The sequence below is a fragment of the Notolepis coatsorum genome (genome assembly GCF_963971535.1).
Source record: "Notolepis coatsorum genome assembly, chromosome: 10".
NCBI lineage: Eukaryota > Metazoa > Chordata > Actinopteri > Aulopiformes > Paralepididae > Notolepis > Notolepis coatsorum.
Genome location: NC_140174.1, coordinates 125,196,671 through 125,215,438, shown reverse-complemented (window position 1 = coordinate 125,215,438; position 18,768 = coordinate 125,196,671). Strand labels below are relative to the sequence as shown.

General features: G+C 43.1%; 1 protein-coding gene across 1 annotated transcript in view; it reads left to right on the top strand.

Moving 5' to 3' along the window:
• Positions 1-18,741, top strand: part of fem1c (fem-1 homolog c) — a gene marked incomplete at its 3' end in the record, with an annotated part of 40,844 nt that extends 22,103 nt beyond the window's left edge. The window contains exons 3-6 of the mRNA XM_084323593.1: positions 5,787-5,975; positions 7,097-7,611; positions 13,174-13,350; positions 18,477-18,741. Coding sequence (XP_084179719.1) covers positions 5,787-5,975; positions 7,097-7,611; positions 13,174-13,350; positions 18,477-18,741 — 1,146 coding nt within the window. The remainder of the gene's footprint in view (positions 1-5,786; positions 5,976-7,096; positions 7,612-13,173; positions 13,351-18,476) is intronic.
• Between the last annotated feature and the right edge of the window lie 27 nt (positions 18,742-18,768).

Here is an 18,768-nt window from a genome sequence, read left to right as displayed (position 1 = left end):
TGCAACACAACATCGGCGCGATTTCAGCACGGTTGTTTTAGAGGGTCTTGTAGACTGTGTTGCTTGGACGTTGCGTACATGTCCCCCAAATCTAACCTAAACAACCGTTGCGTTGATATTGCGTAGCAGTGATTGGTTGGTTAGCGAATGGGGGCGGGGCTGTCATAGAATAATATTAGTCCCGCAGAGAATAACATCCTCCATTGTTGTAGCCAGCGTTGACGCTAAATAATTAGCGTCACATAGCTCGCCTTTTTCTGAAAACCCAAGCACAAAGAGGAAGGAACTATTTTAAATCGGGCCATGTTAGGAGTTTCGTTATAAACACAATGTACAACGACACAATGATTTACATTATTACAAATATGGTAACGTGGTTGTGGCTTTTACAAATAGTGGTTAGCTTTAGAGATGAATGGCTATGATCACGGAGCAATAGTGTTAGGTGAAACGGAGACTAGCTCCTCGGCTAGTAATAACAAGAAGGCTCTGCTTCCTGCCACTACCTGCTGTGACTCTCAGATCCCCTGCTGCCCTGCACCTGGTGTGACGTCATCATTAAGATGACACACGCACGCTATGAAACATGGATTAAAATATGCATGTGCGTGGCGGTTGTGGTTTGGTCGACAAAATGTTTGATAAAAACTAGGGATGCCCCGATCGATCGGCCACCGATCGTTATCGGCCGATATTCAGTATAAATATGCGATCGGTGATCGGTGATAACGTTTTATTTTCACCGATCGTCAAACCCGATCTCAGTCGCTGTCGCTGAGTTCTGTCTCAGACACCGGTGGTGCGGCGTCTGCTCTCGAGTCCAGCCCCTCCCGCACGCATGTAAACACGGGTCTAGTCTAGTGAGACACGGGAGGACGGCGTGTGTCTCCCTGAGCTAACGTTAGCTTAGCTACCGTTACAAAATGACCCAGTCAACTATTCACTTTTAGTTTAATACATGATGAGGCATTGTCTAACCCAGGGGTCAGCAACCTTTAGTATCAAAAGAGCCACTTTTCCCCCGTCCCACAAAATAAAATGCTCAGGGAGCCGCACAACCTATTTACCCTTAAAATGAAGATAACACAGTGTATAACGTTTTATATATCCCCAAGCATACCCCACATTTAGCATAAAATGCCAGACAATTGCATACCCAAAGTAATTTGCGATTTATTATACTTTATACTTATAGCACACAGTTTGTTGCATTAATGGGATTATAAAGCAACAAAAAGAAATTTTTTGACTTTAATTGCTGTTTTTACCTGTTATAACAAAGGAAAACCTCAAACTCTTATGAAGAGGAGAAAAGATACTGGCTGTGTAGACCTATTTTTTAATAAAACACAGAAGAGGAGACATAACACTGGTGTCTGTAGACCGACTTTGAAATAAAACCCTGAACTATTCAGGTATATTTGAGTCCTTCCCTTATTTGTGGAACATTTATCAAATAAAAAGTAGTGTACTTTGAAAAAAGACTACCATGTGTAGACCTATAAAACACAGAAAAGGAGAAAAAACACTGACATCTGTAGACCTACTTTGAAATAAAACCTTGAACTATGCAGCTATATTAGAGTCCTTCCCTTATTTGTGGAAAATCTATAAAATGAAAAGTACATTTTTCGTTGTTCGCAAATTTCGCACCACATATCAGGCATACAGGCAAGCCTTTTGTTGACTAAATATCTTAGTTGATGAAATATTTTTTCATTTCAGTGTCACAGTATGACATAGATCTCCAAAATAAGTTTTTTTTTTTTTTTTTTTTTGCCAGGTAGCCGCAACTGATTGGCTAAAGAGCCGCATGCGGCCTCGAGGCCGCAGGTTGCCGACCCCTGGTCTAACCGAACGGTATCTAGCCGGCCAGCTACCGATAGCTCCTGACATCAACAAACGCTCTAGCAAGTATAGTAGGTAGGTATGATACCTGTTAGCTGTTAGCTCACGTTAGAGCAAGTTAGTTCACTGTTAAAAACGAAATGTCCCATTGAACTAAATAATTCACTGAGGCGTTGTATTAACGTTATATATCCGGCTAGCAGTAGCTACAGATAGCTCCTGATATCAATGTCTTATAACACTGATTCGATGCGTATTCGAGCTGAGGGCTTGCTGAGCACAGTTAAGTAACATTATACCAATAGGGTCCAGGTGCAGCGCCAGAGAATCCTGGCCGTAGCTCGAGGCTACTCGAGTATAGGTCCAGCTGCAGCTCCGGAGAATCCTGGCTGTAGCTGGAGGCTACTAGAGTACACGCAGACAGTGGAGCTTGTTGCGTGGTGGCGATGTCTCGCAGATAATACAAGTACAAGTCTAATTATATAATATATATATTTTATAAAAAGAAAAATTATATAAAATAAATTTTAATTTCTTTTAATCAAAAATGATCGGTATCGGATCGGTATCGGCCAATATGGCTCACGACGATCGGTGATCGGTATCGGTGGCAAAAAAACGTGATCGGGGCATCCCTAATAAAAACGCTAAAACTGGGTCAATTTCGATAACCCCCCCCCCTTCATGAAAGTCAGCGTTGGCCTAGTCACATTGTTTATTGAACAAAAATACAACCTGCAAGTTGGCCTTTAAACAAAATGACCCAGTCAACTTTAGTTTAATACATGAGGCATTGCCTAACATTATCTAGCTGACTAGCAGTAGCTACAGATAGCTCCTGATATCAATGTCTTATAACATCATTAGCTTTTGCAGTTGTTGGCTAATTAGCTATCGTGCTTCATAGCTCTAACTGAACACTGAGAACATCTTATAAGTTTCAGTTCATAGGAAAATACTTTAGGGTAAGTAAATTAACTTCGATACTGTTATGCTCAACACCCAGTAGGCTTGGGCGGTATGACGATATTACGGTATACCAGGGTATTTAGAAATCCCGACGGTATTGAAAATCAATACCGTCCGTCACCGTCAAAATCACAGATGCGCTTCAGCTTCTATTACAGTGAAACGGAGTTTTGAGTGTAGTGCACACACGCGCCAGCAGAGGGCGAGACCAGGCGTCCTCACTAGTGGAGCGAGTGGGTCACAACGGTGTTCACGTTTTACGGTAATGTTGCGACAGTGCTGTGAAAATACCGTAAAGCGTTGTGACAAGAGTTGGTGTGTGTTGTGGTGCACTGGTGGAGCAAGCAAATAATCCGTCTCTTATTATATGTAAACTAAAGAGTACAAGGTTTACACAACAGCCCCCGCCCGCCTTTTTATTGTATTTGTACCGTCCTGTACTATCCGCTGTCAGCTGTTTATCTCTCTCTGTGAGCTACTGAGCTTGATTAACTAGCGTTAGCTCACGTTAACTAGCGTTAGCTCTGCGGCTAATCTTAGATTACCCGGCCTGAACTAAATCAATGACTAGGTTATAAAGCATTCGAGTAGTTTTCACTGCACATAGAAGTAGCCAAACAACAGGAGCATTTCGGGAGCATATGACCAAAACCCAGGCAATTTCGAGCCCTTAACGAATCAAATAGTCTGCCATGGCTAGGCTAGATGCTAACGCAGTAACGCTAACGGTGCAGGCTTCTGACTACCATTCTGAGAGCTGACGATGATTTGTTTACTTGGTAACACGGGTTGCAAGTGGGCGGCTACGTGGTGTAGTGGGCAAGGCGCTCGCCATGAAATCTGGAGACACAGTAGCTAAAAAGCTGATCGCATCACGCTGGTTTCAACCGGAAAAAATGTGCCGGAAAGTTTGGTTTCTTACATATCTCGATGTGATATATCAAGAAATATCTACAGCAAGAATTCTGGGTCTCAATGAATCCAAAATGTCATTGTGGGTAGAAGTGGTGGAGAGAATAAAAGCTAGCTTATAATGGTAGTGTCTGGTAGGAGTGAGGGATAATGGAGGTACTATCCAAGAGGGGGTCCGGGAGGGGGGGGTTCGAGCTGGAGCATATGTGTGTAGGGTTTTAGAAAATAGGTATTAGGGGTATATTCTATACTAACATTTATATAATTGTAATTTCGCTGGATATGCACTGTATACGGTTAAAATGTTATTATAGACTATTTTTGTTTTATCTTGTTTCTGTACTTGCATGTATTTTAACCACCTTGACTGAAAGTTTCAATATGCATTATGTGTTGAGTACTGACTTTTAATATTTTTTGTTTTGCAATAATAATAAAAAATATATAAAAAAAAAAAAAATACAGCACTGTTTATGAGACAGAGTTTCTAAAAAGAGTATATGCATTTGAGGGGGAAGAAACTGGACATTGGAGGGGGTTGGGTAGGTGGGGTGGGGACTGGTGGTTACGGTAACATCAGTTTAACAAGCTAATAATCACCCATTTTGTCTCTGCAGTTTAGATGAGAAGAAAGGGCTGCCGGTGGGGGACACATACGCAATAATTTTTTGGCTGGTAAAAAATCTGTTTGGCTGGTAAAGAAAATCATCTACCTGCCAGTTGGCTGGTAAGCCAAAAAGTTAGTTTCCTCCCCTGGGCACTCCACCTAACAACAATGATTTACCGTAATTCCTCTAATAGTAACCCCGGCTTGTATTTGTTTCAACTGTAGCGGATACCAGGCTTGTATTAGGAGGAGGCATGTATAAGAGAGAGGTCTATATTTCTAATTTTCAAACCGATCATAATGAATAAATCAACATTTTGTGTCAGTTTGAACCCAGTAAAATGTACTGGGTTCATTTATTGAAACCAAGTACTGTATGAAATACGGTAGTAAACAGTGCAATTACAGGTGGTAAAAAAAAGTTAAATAAAGTAAAATAGTGCAATCACAATACTGGTATAATAATAATAATAATAATAACTTCGTTTTATACAATTCTGAGGTAGGCTTACTCTCTTGGTAAACATTAACACCATACCATTATATGGTATTTACTGCACAGCCAGGCCAGCATATAACAACAATAACAAAATATACCCGGCTTGTATTAGGAGGCCGGCTTATAATTGCTTAGCTCAACAGCGCACCCGGTCATTAATAGAGACCTGGTTTTTAATTGAATACCGGTTACTATTAGAGGAATTACGGTATTTAGCATATTTTGCATATCTCTCACGCATCCAAAAACAAATGTTTTTGCACACATTTAGTTTGACAGTTATTGAGAGTAAATTACTTTGAATATGGCCACCAGTAGGTCGGCTGGGTGGCGCAGCGGACATTGCGCTTGTCACCAACGCAAGATACACCTGGTTCGAATCCGGCTTGGGCCGGCCGTCATACTAACTCAATTGGCAGAGTTAGCGGGTGGGAAGTCGATGGGTGGTAGTGGTAGTCTGGCCGTTGTGAACAGCGACTCCTACAGGTCGGTTGGGGCGCCTGCACAGCAAAGTCAGGAAAATGGTGGGGGTAGTGTGAGCCTCCCACACGTTACACCTCGCCAAATGAGAGTCCGTGCTGGCAGGTGAAAAGATGTGACGGGCTGCCTCCACATGTATCGGAGGGGACATGTGATGCAAGGCTTCTATCCTCCCTACAAACGGCCAGTGGGGGGCGTATGCGAGCAACGACCAGGACAGGGGAGGGAGAATTGGCACGAGAGGTAAATTGGGATGGGGAGAAAAATCACAGAAAAAAGGAGGAGAAAAAGTAGATACAAAAAAAGAATATGGCCACCAGTGATTGTCATCGGGTACAGAAAGGTGCTCTACAAATAGTTTATTATTACTTGTAGGCTACTGGAGGAATATGTGAAAAGACAATAACTCCATCTTGTAATGCAGCTGGTAGAAGTTCTCATCTACTCTACTCTTTAATACTGTCTCTACAGACTAGCCACAAGGAGCGCATCAATGCCCTGGAGTTGCTGGGAGCAACCTTTGTGGACAAGAAGAGGGACCTGCTGGGGGCTCTGAAGTACTGGAAGAGGGCTATGGACCTGCGGTACAGCGACGGCAGCGGTGTGGTCCATAAACCCGAGCCCAAGCAGCTGATCATGGCTTACGACTACGCCCGGGAGGTGAGCACTCGCTGTAGGATTACGATACACTTCCTGCACCCCGCTGACCGTGTTGCATGCATTTCTACTGTCTGGGTTGTGAAAGGATTAACCTTCTGTGTATTGTCGCAGTGAAAGGGTTAACCGTTTGGTTGTGCAGCAGTGAAAGGGTTAAGCTTTTGCAACGTCTGTTTGAATTGAAAGAAGAGGTTCAGCATGGTAGTGCAGTGGTTAGCACTGTAGCACTGTTAGCAAGAAGGTCCTGGGTTCGAACCCCAGCAGGCGGCCTTTCTGTGTGGAGTTTTCATGGTCTCTCCCTGTGTTTGTGTGGGTTTCCCCCGGTACTCCGGTTTCCTCCCCACACCAAGAGACAGGCATGCTAGGTGTCCTGCCATCGTCCTTGACCAAGGAGCTGGCATTACAACTGGAGTTGGTCCCCGGGCGCCGCACTGTGTGGCTGCCCACTGCACTGCTCGTAAATAGTTAGGATGTGTCAAATGCAGAGAACGAATTTCCCCAAGGGGATTAATAAAGGTTCAACCCGACTTAACTTGGATATGACTGGGTAGTGGGTACAATGATGCAATGGAGAAAGTTTGTCATTCGAAAATGTATACAGGTCATTTAATTTCATCTTGTTTTTTTAAATGAGAGCGAGTGGAATTTACCCCCTTTCATACGACCGCAATATGTGTCATAGCATAGGAAATGGGACCAAAATATAATTATTGTAACTTGGAACATATTTTTCAATACCATAAACCAAAACACTGGTGCAAGTAGGTGGGCAGATAGAAGTCCGATCTTTATCAGAAATGTAGACTGTTGAAAAATAAGGGAAAAAAACATTTACATTTACAATACCAGCTTTTTCTGTGTTGGAATCATTCTGATGACAAACGGCAGAGAGGGTAGGATAATTTAACTGAATAATACTTGTATACATCATTGTGAAGTGTGTAACTAAGAATTGTGTTGTGTAAATCTTTAAATAGCACTCAACACTTTGATGAACATTGTTACTCAGCTGATGACTTGTCGTACAGAACTCGTAAGTCGCTTTGGATAAAAGCGCCAGCTAAATGACTAAATGTAAAAAGAAAAAAACACGACTCTTTTTCACCTTGTAACGCTCCTCCCAGGTCAGCAACGCGGAGGAGCTGGACAGCCTGATCTCCGACCCGGACGAGATGCGCATGCAGGCGCTGCTGATCCGCGAGAGGATCCTGGGCCCGCAGCACCCCGACACATCCTACTACATCCGCTACCGCGGCGCCGTATACGCCGACTCTGGCAACTTTGAGCGCTGCATCAACCTGTGGAAGTACGCGCTGGACATGCAGCAGGGCAACCTGGACCCGCTGAGCCCCATGACGGCCTCCAGCCTGCTCTCCTTCGCCGAGCTCTTCTCCTTCATGCTGCAGGACCGCGCCAAGGGCCTCCTGGGTACCACGGTGTCCTTCCACGACCTGATGGGCATCCTGAGCAAGAGCGTGCTGGAGATCGAGCGGGCGGTGCGGCAGAAGGGGACCCCTGTGCAGCCGGATCCCGCCCAGCTCAGCAAGGCCCTGTCCATCATCCTGCACCTCATCTGTTTGCTGGAGAAGGTGCCGTGCACGGCGGAGGAGGACCACTTCAAGAAGGAGACCATCTACAGGTGTGTGTGTGTGTTTGTGTGTGTGTAGATACATTTCAAGATTCTATGTAGGGATGGCACGATACCACTTCTTCATGTCCGGTACCGATATGGCAGCCTTGAGTATCGGCCGATACCTGATCCAATAACGATCCCCCCCCCCCCCCTCTTAAAAACAAAAACCTGTGTTTAACCTAGCCATCTATAAAACATCATGCTAAAACTGTGAAATTGCGGCGCAATCAAAGTGAGCTCTCAAAGAGCACCTACGGGAGGCTGCAACCCGAAACTGGCCCCTGTAAATGTCCAAACCCCGCCCTCCAAATGTACAGTTTCCTTCCCCTCGTATGCATATATTTTCTGTTAGGATCTCTGTTTTAACAGTACTGTATATTTGCATATCTTGTATGTCACAAATGTAACAGTACTGTATGTCATGTACCCCCCTGAAATAAATTAATCCGTTATCACGAGAAAACGATCTTTATGTCGAGATAACGAAATAATAAGTCTGCAAAACAGAGTAAATAAAATGTATGAATGTATGGCCTCTTAGGGCTTCCGTAGTTAAGCAATAGTGCTGCTGCTATTTATTTAGTTAAAATCTTTTAGTTAATAAGACTACAGCTAATTCATGACGGCTTCCTGTCCTCGTGTTTTCCGATGCGCTGAGATTTTAAAATCATATTTTAAATCTTGACCGTTTTTTTATCTTCTACCCAATACACATACAAAAACTAAAACATAAGTGCATACATAAACAAGTCATTTCCATAGGTAAAAAATACAGATTTCTGACGTGTCTTGTACCAGATTTTAGTATCTGGGAAATTATCTGGACGATATCTGATCCTGGTTTCGGTATATGCATCCTATTGTGTGTGTATGTACATGTGTTCAAAAGAAGAAGCGTACAGCGATACATAATCAGCTACAGGTGGAAGTAGGGTTGGGTTAAGGCTACACATGAACCTGTAAATTATTGCATAGTTTCATTTGGTTAATTCCAAATATAATTTAATAATAATTCCATTTTTTTTATTCACAAAGTTGCTTCAACAAACATAACGTTACAGTTAGTGTAGGTCAGAGTAGTTGGTAGCTAGCTAGCTTAGCTCTATTCTTATATTCTATTCTCTGTTACTATAGGTCAGGGTAGTTGGTAGCTAGCTAGCTTAGCTCTATTCTTATATTCTATTCTGTTACTGTAGGTCAGGGTGGTGGGTTTGATTGATTGATTGAAAACTTTATTAACAGATTGCAGAATGGGTACAATACAGTACGGCTCAATACACACAATTGTTAAGGGGATGCAGACCAGAGAAGACTTTCGTTTTGTTTTCATAATGACATTTATGACATGCACAACATACAGATATACAGATATATATATTATCATAACATTTATGACATACAGCCAGGTATACAGTACTGTTACATGTGTGACATACAAGATTTGCAAATATACAGTACTGTTAAACGGAGATCCTAACAGAAAATATATACATACGAGGGGGAGGAAACTGTACATTACTGTCACAAATCCAACTGAATGTAGTCTAATGTTAACCTCTTGCCAACCTTTTACCAACTAATATACATTTGTACAGTAAAACTGTAGTTCTCTCCCCCTCTCAGAAATGCATGTCGATAATTAAAATTTACTTAAATGTTTGTCTTTAGATGTCTGTCACCAAAATTACATTTAAAGAAGAATGTTAAACATGCATTATGTGTAAAAAATAATTAGTGACGTTTAATATGCATTCGCGTTAACACGTTGTTATGACAGCCCTAGAATGAATATATTAAATCATATAAACCAGGACCGTGTGTGTGGGCTTGTATGTGTATGAAATCTGTTTAAAGTGTGGTGGTCGTGAGAGAGAAATGTGTGCTCTTACAGATTTGACCTAGTTTTCATTTCAGTAAATGTCTTTAGAAAACCCACTCCTCGCTGCAGCCTTTTGTACACAAGCTCGCTGTGCTCAGCCTTCAATAGACTTGAGTTTCATTGTAGTTTGTACTAATTACAAGCCTTCAATAGCAACAGCATTCCCTTTTGCAAATCGGCAGCCCTGCAGTGAATACAAACATCTATTTATGTTTTTATTATCTTACAAATAATCTCGACATAGACGTCAATACATCTTTAAGAGCTAGCCTAGCTCAGCACAAGGACTGGAAGCAGTAGAGAGCAGCTAGCCTAGCTTAGCACAAGGACTGGAAGCAGTAGAGAGCAGCTAGCTTAGCTCAGCACAAGGAATGGAAGCAGTAGAGAGCAGCTAGCCTAGCTTAGCACAAGGACTGGAAGCAGTAGAGAGCAGCTAGCTTAGCTCAGCACAAGGAATGGACGCAGTAGAGAGCAGCTAGCCTAGCTTAGCACAAGGACTGGAAGCAGTAGTTGGCAGCTAGCCTAGCTTAGCAGAAGGACTAGAAGCGGTAGTGGGCAGCTAGCCTAGCTTAGCACAAGGACTGGAAGCGGTAGTGGGCAGCTAGCCTAGCTTAGCACAAGGACTGGAAGCAGTAGAGAGCAGCTAGCCGAGCTCAGCACAAGAACTGGAAGCAGTAGTGGGCAGCTAGCCTAGCTTAGCACAAGGACTGGAAGCAGTAGAGAGCAGCTAGCCAAGCTCGGCACAAGAACTGGAAGCAGTAGTGGGCAGCTAGCCTAGCTTAGCACAAGGACTGGAAGCAGTAGAGAGCAGCTAGCCTAGCTTAGGTCTGTGGTCTTGCTGTGGTGGTCAGCCGCTGCTACGGTATAGTAATATACAGCCTGATCTCTAGGGCTGACCAAAATTTTTTTGGCATTCGAAGCTTCGTGGCCGAGATTTGATTTTAATTCTAAGCTTCAAGATTTTTTTTTTTTTTTTTTTTTTTTTTTTTTTTTTTTTTTTACTTGTACCGCACTTTGTTGTTTTTAAACGTGCTCTGCGCTGCCTGGGCGGCTGCCTGGGCACTGCCTGGGCGGCTGCTCTCCGTTACACAGCCAACAACATTACATAATTATGTTGCAACCTTCGTCTATAAAGCAAACAATTATATAAATATTTATTATATGTAGTTAATAGAGACAAAGGCCGAATTCGACTTAATTTTTTATTAAGACATGTTTTTATATGGGTCGGGACACTATAAAAAATACTATAGAGAATTGTCAGTGCTGTAAAGTTTAAACCTTTTTAAATCTTAGACAAACAAAACACTTCATGAAATATTGTAAGCCGTCATTTGAGGCTTTATAAACGCAACACAATCTGTCGGTGCTGAGTCTGACCTCATCTTAAATAACAAACGGCATTGCTTGTTGTAGTTAACACTTTAATCGCCAAAAACGCTGGAACACGTCTTTCCCTGCCATGCTCATTCTGCCAAAGACACTGGACCACGTCTTTGATATCAATATTTCAAAAATCTGTGATCGAAATCATATTTCTCCCCCCCCCCCCCCCCCGGAGACCTGAGATCTACTGTTGAGCCCCTCTCAACTCTCCAACGGTTCAAGAGCGCCATCTGGTGGCCGATCGGCGGATCGCCCAGGGCGGAAACAGGAAATGAAAGCTGGTGCTCATTTCAATTCGGTCCGATCACTCGGTAATAGTCTCAGGACTCGAGCTGATCACAACGGATAGCAATCCGTTACCAATAACTCGATAAACAACATGATTTGGACGTATATACTATTATACAACCTGGAAATGGATCGGATATTTCTACATCCCATAATAGGAAAATGTCTGTTCCACGCTCATCGCCCAACGGCGCGAGGAAGATACGGTAAGATTCAACGTTATTTTTCAATGTGTTCGATACTAACTGCTCTAATGATCATATCACCCACACTAGATTAATCATATAACGTTGGCCACGGAATTATAAATGACCCCCCCCCCCATCCGGTCATCATCAGATCATACTTAGTAACTTCTAGAAGCACGTCCAGTTGAATTTTCTTATCTTGCGCAGATTCCTATCAAACTGTATTTCATCATCAATATAATACATTTGGGGCTATAAATCAAGCTCTGGAGAAAGCTGCAGAAAACGATAAAAACATACTTATACTTTAGACTGTATTTTAGTATGAATATGTGAATGAAAAAGTATAACGTTGCTACACCCTGAACAATAGATATAGGACGTTGAATGGGCCATAGTAATGTCAATTTAGCAATACAATTTAAAAAGTTATAGCCCTGCAAAGAAGGGGAACTTCTCCATGTTAAATAGGGCTGGCGAAGGATGGTAAATTATGAATTTAAGCATGGCGATCAAAGTGTTAACAAAGAGAGGCAGAGTTGATTTTGCAGGTAAAAAGAAGAAAAATAAAAAAAATCTCCCTTTTTTATATATATATATTTGAATTTTATTTTCCCATTCGAATCCCATGTGAATCGAACAAAGCTTCGAAGTATTTAAGACAGCCCTACTGATCTCGCTTAGAATATGTAAATAAAGTAGTAGTACATATCAACCACAGGAAAAAGGTACATGATTATGACTAATGTTATAGCCAAGTAATATATTTATGTTTCGTATCAGCGAAAAATGTAAGTGTGATTGGTAATTAAACTAACTATGCGATTAAGTACTTTTATTTACGTTTTCTGATGCAACCATGTTATAATATAGGTGAACACTGCACTTTGTCAGGGTTGACTGGATGCAAACCAAGGCAATCAACTAGGCTATATGTGCTCCGCACACACATTGCCAAGGCTAATTATATCGCAACAAGGCCACTCGCACCAGCATGCAATAACTGCCCTGCAACAGAACCCAACAGAATGTCGCCTGTACATTTTCACCTCATGCACACAGTAGGTCCGTCGGGCACAGCAAACGTATAGTCTATAGAAAATAATCTTAATTTCAGTAAAACTGTTAATCATACTCCCAATGAAAAACAAGTATGGCATGCAGACATTTAGAAGTATTTGCACGTACGGAGAAAAGTCCACTGGCGTCGTGTAACCAGTGCTGAGCGGCGCCCTTTAACTTAACCCTTTCACTGCCGCACTACCAAATGGTTAACCCTTTCACTGCGACTACACACAGAAGGTTAACTTTTTTATTTTTTTTAACTTACATTTTTATTAACGTTTATAGACATACAACACTTAGACAATACTTACAATGACATCAATAACATAACAATATACTAACATGGGCCCCTTGAATACGGCTGCGTTCAGCCTCCCAGACCCCCATAAGAGGGACCTCCCGCCATCCCCCCCCTAGAAATAGGACTCTCCCACATCTCGGGTCCGTCCCACGCAGGGCCGAGCACTCAGCGACACCCTTGAATTAGGTTAACCCTTTCACTGCCACACTACAGAAGGTTAACCCTTTACTATCACACTACCGACGGTTACCGTTGGTAGTGTGATAGTAAAGGGTTAACCTTCTGTAGTGTGGCAGTGAAAGGGTTAAAGGCCTCCGTTCCTCCCCTCTCCCTTCCCTCCCCGTAGGTTCCTGAAGCTCCGCCCTCTGGGTAAGAACGGTTACTTACAGCCCTCTGCACCTGGCTAACCCTAACCCTCCGTTCCTCCTCTCGCCCCCCCCCCCCCCCCCCCCCCCCTGTAGGTTCCTGAAGCTCCGCCCTCTCGGTAAAAACGGCTACAGCCCTCTGCACCTAGCAGTGGACCGCAACACCACCTGCGTGGGCCGCTACCCCGTCTGCAAGTTCCCCTCCCTCACCGTGGCCTCCATCCTGCTGGAGTGCGGAGCCGACGTCGACAGCCGTGACGAGGACAACAACAGGTCTGCGGCGCGTCTCTTCTCTTCCATTCTGCCGATAAAGAGCTGAGGAGAAAAAAACGTCTTTATCGTTATTTTGCGCTACGAAATGTTGTGCACTCATTTCTAGCTCCTTTTCTCTGTGACTTTGCGGTCAAGTTTAACCTCTTAACAAGCATCCCAAAAAGTGGCAGTTTTTTATGACTGCATACTTTTTTTGCAAAGCTTAGCTTTATACTTACAGCACATGCATGAGCCTGGTCTCTTTTGAAAGGTAACATTCTGACTGTACTAAAGCAAAAAAGGAAAATCACTTTTAGTGCTAATGAAATAGAGTAACAGAGGTTTGAACACGCTGAAGTAAAAGTAGTTTCTACTCTCATTTCTCTTTAGTGGTTGCCAGATTCCTGTTTTTTAAGTTCCAGCATAGAGGAATTAGCTGGAAAACTGTTTTCATAGCCTGATATCTTATGTACAGGCATTAAAGCGTTCCGTCTTGAGACGGATTTCCGTCAATTTGATTATGTTTATATAATATTTTGATTTATATTTTATAAAAAAAAAGAAAAAATGTAATTACACTTTTTTTTAATACTTTTTTATACTTTAAAAAAAAATGTCAACAAAGGTAACCACTTTTGCTTAATTTCTTTGATGGCTCAAATGTATGCTCTAGTCGTGTCTAGTCGATTTTGTGTTTTGAGCACAAAGTTCATCATAGATCTAGCCTCTTAATTTTGCTCTCAAAGTGCACCAGATTGATGCATTTAACTTTAAAACTAAAAAAAATAAAAAATCCTGGGGGTGCATGCCTACCGACCCCCCCTAGAGGGGCCGAGGTTCACCCACCACCACAGTCTCACTAAATCCTGTGGGAAACACTGAGGATTCAAATTTGACGGCTGTGGACAGGGACCGAAACTAAAGCCTGCCGCCCGCCAGGGGCGGTCAGTTTTTACCGTTGGCGCTTGACACTTAGAGGGCTGCCCGCCGTGTGACGTGTAATCAAGCAAGTTCATAACGATACTCTTATTTTGAAAATCTGTGCGGGTCTCATTTCCGCCCCAAGCGTATCTCCAGTCATAATATCGATGGCTCTGGCAGTTAGCAACAATTAGGTTCGTATGATACTCTTATTTTGAAAAAAAACGTGGCAACGAGTCATATCCGCCCAGCCCTGCAGCGGGATACTATTGGCTAAGGGCTTCTGCTCGCAGTGCTCATGTCAACACAGGCAGTCTGCTCTAGAAGAGCGGACCTCCGTTACTGTTTAAACAATGACCCAGTCAACTATTCACTTTTAGTTTAATACATGACGAGGCATTGTCTAACGGTATCTAGCTGGCTAGCTACTGATAGCTGCTGATATCAACAAATGCTCCAGCAATAGTCGACTCGAGTGCATAATACCTCCGTTCCCTCGTTAGCTCGCGTTAGCTAGCTCACGTTAGTCGATTTGTCCCAGTAAACTAAATTGTCTTAACGTTATCTACCGGGCTAGCAGTAGCTACAGATAGCTCCTGATATCAATGTCTTATAACATTGATTGAATGCGTATTCTAGCTGAGGGCATGTTGAATGTGATTTGACACAAGAACAGTAACGTTATAAATGGGTCCAGCTGCATCGCCGGAGAATCCTTGCATGCTGAATGTAGGGTCTAGCTGAATATAGGGTCTAGCTGCAGGGCCGGAGAATCCTTGCTGGAGCTGGAGGCTACTCAAGTATACACACACAGACAGTGGAGCTGTTTGCAGATAGCAAGCATTTTGACTTATTGCGTGGTGGCGATGTCTCGCAGATAATACAACTACAAGTATGATTATATAATATATATTTTATTTAAAAAAAAAATTATATAAAATATATATATATTTTTTTTTAATCAAAAAATGTTTGGCAGGTAAGAAATATGCTTGGCGGCAGGGACGTGCACAGGACTTTAGAGGGGCAGGTGCTCAAAGGCTGAAAAGGGCACTACACTTGTGTGTATATATTAAGCGAGCGCGCGTAGTGCGCGAGCGCGATTTTTAAGGGCCCTTTTCGGGCGGGGGCCCCCTTTTTATGCTTTTTGGGGGGTTTTGGTGATCAAATATTGAATATTGAACTATAATAATCAGTGCAGGAGCTCACTTATCCTTGAAAGACACTTTTATCACTGACTTAAAAGGCCCATACATCTCCATAAATGTTCAGGGGGGAGGGAATAAGTGCTTACCCTACAGACCCCAAGAAGTGCTGTATATTCTGTATTGTTTAATATAAATGCATTTTTTATTCCAATCCCGATTTGTATTTGAGATTCCCAAATCCCATCAGACTTGACTTCTTTGTGTCCCTCAATGAGTGTAATACCAGCATTCAACAGCGGTTTCTATCATCATCATCATCACCACCCACGCTATGCATAAAATATATAGGTCCGCGGAGAGGCATGCTGAGGAGGCCGTGCAAACTGCAATGGAATATGGGGCATCTCTCTCTCTTTACCTAATATTTTGATTCTACATTTTTCAGTTGGAAAGGCAGTCTATATGCGTAACAGTAAAAAAAAAAAAAAAAAAAAAAAAAAAAAAAATTTTTCAAAAAGGGCACTTTTTTGATGAGGCTCAAAAAGGCAGGTGCTCAGGCACCCCTTGGCCTCTATGTGTGCACGTGCCTGCTTGGCGGGTAGACTCTTCCCATCTACCCGCCACTGGCCGGTGGTCAAAAAGTTAATTTCGCTCCCTGGCTGTGGGTAGGGCGTTCCACATTGTTGTGGCATAATTGCTAAACGTGTTTAGTCTCTTGTTTGTATGATAATGAGCCTTTTAGTTCATGGTTCAAAGTAATGGGAAAAGGGTGCTAGCTCGCCATCAATCAGAAGCTAGCCACACGACTTGCATTCACGCTCTCCAGCACACAGCCTCCCTGCCTGGCACAACAACCACAACAGTAGGGTCTATAGTCAGTCAGGACAGTAGGCTCTACAAGTAGGCTCCCTTAACACTTTCAATGCCGACGACGCTATATGTCGTTATTTCATGCCCCCCGTTGAGAGCCGACAATGTCGTTTTTGTATTTTTATTAGCGATCTGAATTCATATTTCATCAACCGAGCCTCCCGTTAGTACAGCAGCCTCTCTCTGAGCTCCAATGGGAAAATACCGCCCCTATCGTCTATCCCTGTGTAACTGCACCCCATTCGATTACACTGGTGGATGTGTGGGGGGGGGAAGCCTCCTCGCTCCACTATGCTGGCGAGGGATCTGATGAACAGGGAAGTAGTGTTGTCAAAAATATCGAAGTATCGATACATATCGATACTGAATATTTAAAACGGCTTCGATACTCATTTCCCGAAGTACCGATACTTTCTGCAGTATCGGTACCAGCTGGCTTGCTCCCGCAAGTTGTTGACAGACAGACGCGCTGCCAGAGCCTTGCCCTTCCGCCTCCTCCTCCTCCTCGCTCAGAGCAACAGACACAAGCTGCTGCAGCCTCCTCCCCCCTCACAGCCGGGCAGCGCAGCCCTGTCTTCAGTTTGTAAACAACGCTATTATTAGCTAACGTTAGCTGTCGTGGCTATCGTTCTGGGAGCTAACGTTAGTAGTACTAGGCTGGTGCGGGCTAACTGGCTATCGTTCTGGCGGCTAACGTTAGTAGTACTAGGCTGGTGCGGGCTAACTGGCTATCGTTCTGGGAGCTAATGTTAGTAGTACTAGGCTGGTGCGGGCTAACTGTCTATCGTTCTGGGAGCTAACGTTAGTAGTACTAGGCTGGTGCAGCCTAACTGGCTATCGTTCCGTGATTTGTTTACTTGGTAACACGGGTTGCTAAGGAATTTAGGTTCGAGGTTGAAGAAAGTGCACTTTAGCTGTCGTTCCTCCGTTAGCTTAATGCTAGCTAGCTGGCCACCTATTACTTCATGGAAACAGAGTAACGTCAAGCCGAGCCCACTACACAAGTACACACATGAACTCGACACAACTACCCCGTTTCCAACGTTAGGTCTAGCGGAGCCGGAGCCCATCCTACACCAGTACACACATGAACTCGACACAACGTTACCCCGCCTCCATGAAGTGTCTAATTAGCAGCAATGTTGTTGAAAATGTAACGTTAATAAATGCTCCGAGCATAGCTCCGGAGAACTCTCTCTCTCTCTCTCTCTCTCTGGGTCATAACTAGAAAGGTGCGCTCAGTAGACCTAAAATCTCTAGCAGCCACTCTCTTTCTCTCTCTCTCTCTGATCTAAAGATAAACAAAGGGTTTTAAAAGTGTATTTATCTTCTCGTATAGTACCAGAGAGAAGCTGAGGAGAATCAACCAGCAACAAAAGCAAAATTTGTTAAAAAAAAAAAAAAAAAAAATTTTTTTTTGGTATTGAAAGTATCGATACTTTTCAAGGTATCGTATCGAAGTCGAAATTCCAGTATCGTGACAACACTACAGGGAAGTGATCGCGAGATGGAAAACAACCTGGAATATATATTTACAGTAGCCAATAATCAATCAATAAACGCGATCGATATTTGGAATGGTGATCAGGAATTGGAATAATCTTTTTGGAGAACATCTGATCTAAGGTAAGGAATCTATGTTGCCAGTTTTAGGATAATCTGAGCTATTTTCACTGAGATAACGGTGTGTGTGTGTGTGTGCGCGTTGATCAGGAAATGAGAGAATCGATTTCTCAGCTCGCTTCTATAGTGTGCATAAGTACACGTATACTATCGATAATCTAGCGTTTATTTGAAAACGATTCATAAATAGGCTGAAAAATGACATTTCTAGTGTATTTGAGAATATTCCAGTAAATGTCGTTTTTTGACGGCATCTTTCTATTTTCCTGAAATTTTCGAGAAAACGATAGCTTTTCGAAATGCTATAAAACGGAAATGAACAGATTAAAAAACAATCCGTTTCGACAATGTTGACGGGCAGATTAGACACATAGCCATAATTTAAGACATAGATTATGCGTTTTTAACGCTAACATTGAAGTGGGTGGCGGCATTCAAGGGGGTAAAAAGGAAAACACTGGCCGGCATTGAAAGTGTTCGATAATAATACAAAATAAATATATATATATTCTGGTATATTTGATCCGTTCCATCTGTTATCCGGCGCTCATCATCTTCTCTCCTCTGTCTTCTTGGTCCTCCCAGCCCGCTGCACCTGGCCGCCTCCAACAACCACCAGGATATCATGAACCTGCTGATCTCCGGCGGGACGCACTTCGACAGCACCAACGCCCTCCAGCAGACGGCCTGCGACCTGCTGGACGAGAAGGAGCTGGCCAAGAACCTCATCCAGCCCATCAACCACACCACCCTGCAGTGTCTGGCTGCCCGGACCATCATCAAGCACAGCCTCCACTACCCGGGCAACATCCCTGAGAAGCTGGAGGCCTTCGTCCTGCTGCACAGATAGTGTCGGGAGGGGTGGGAGGGGTGGATG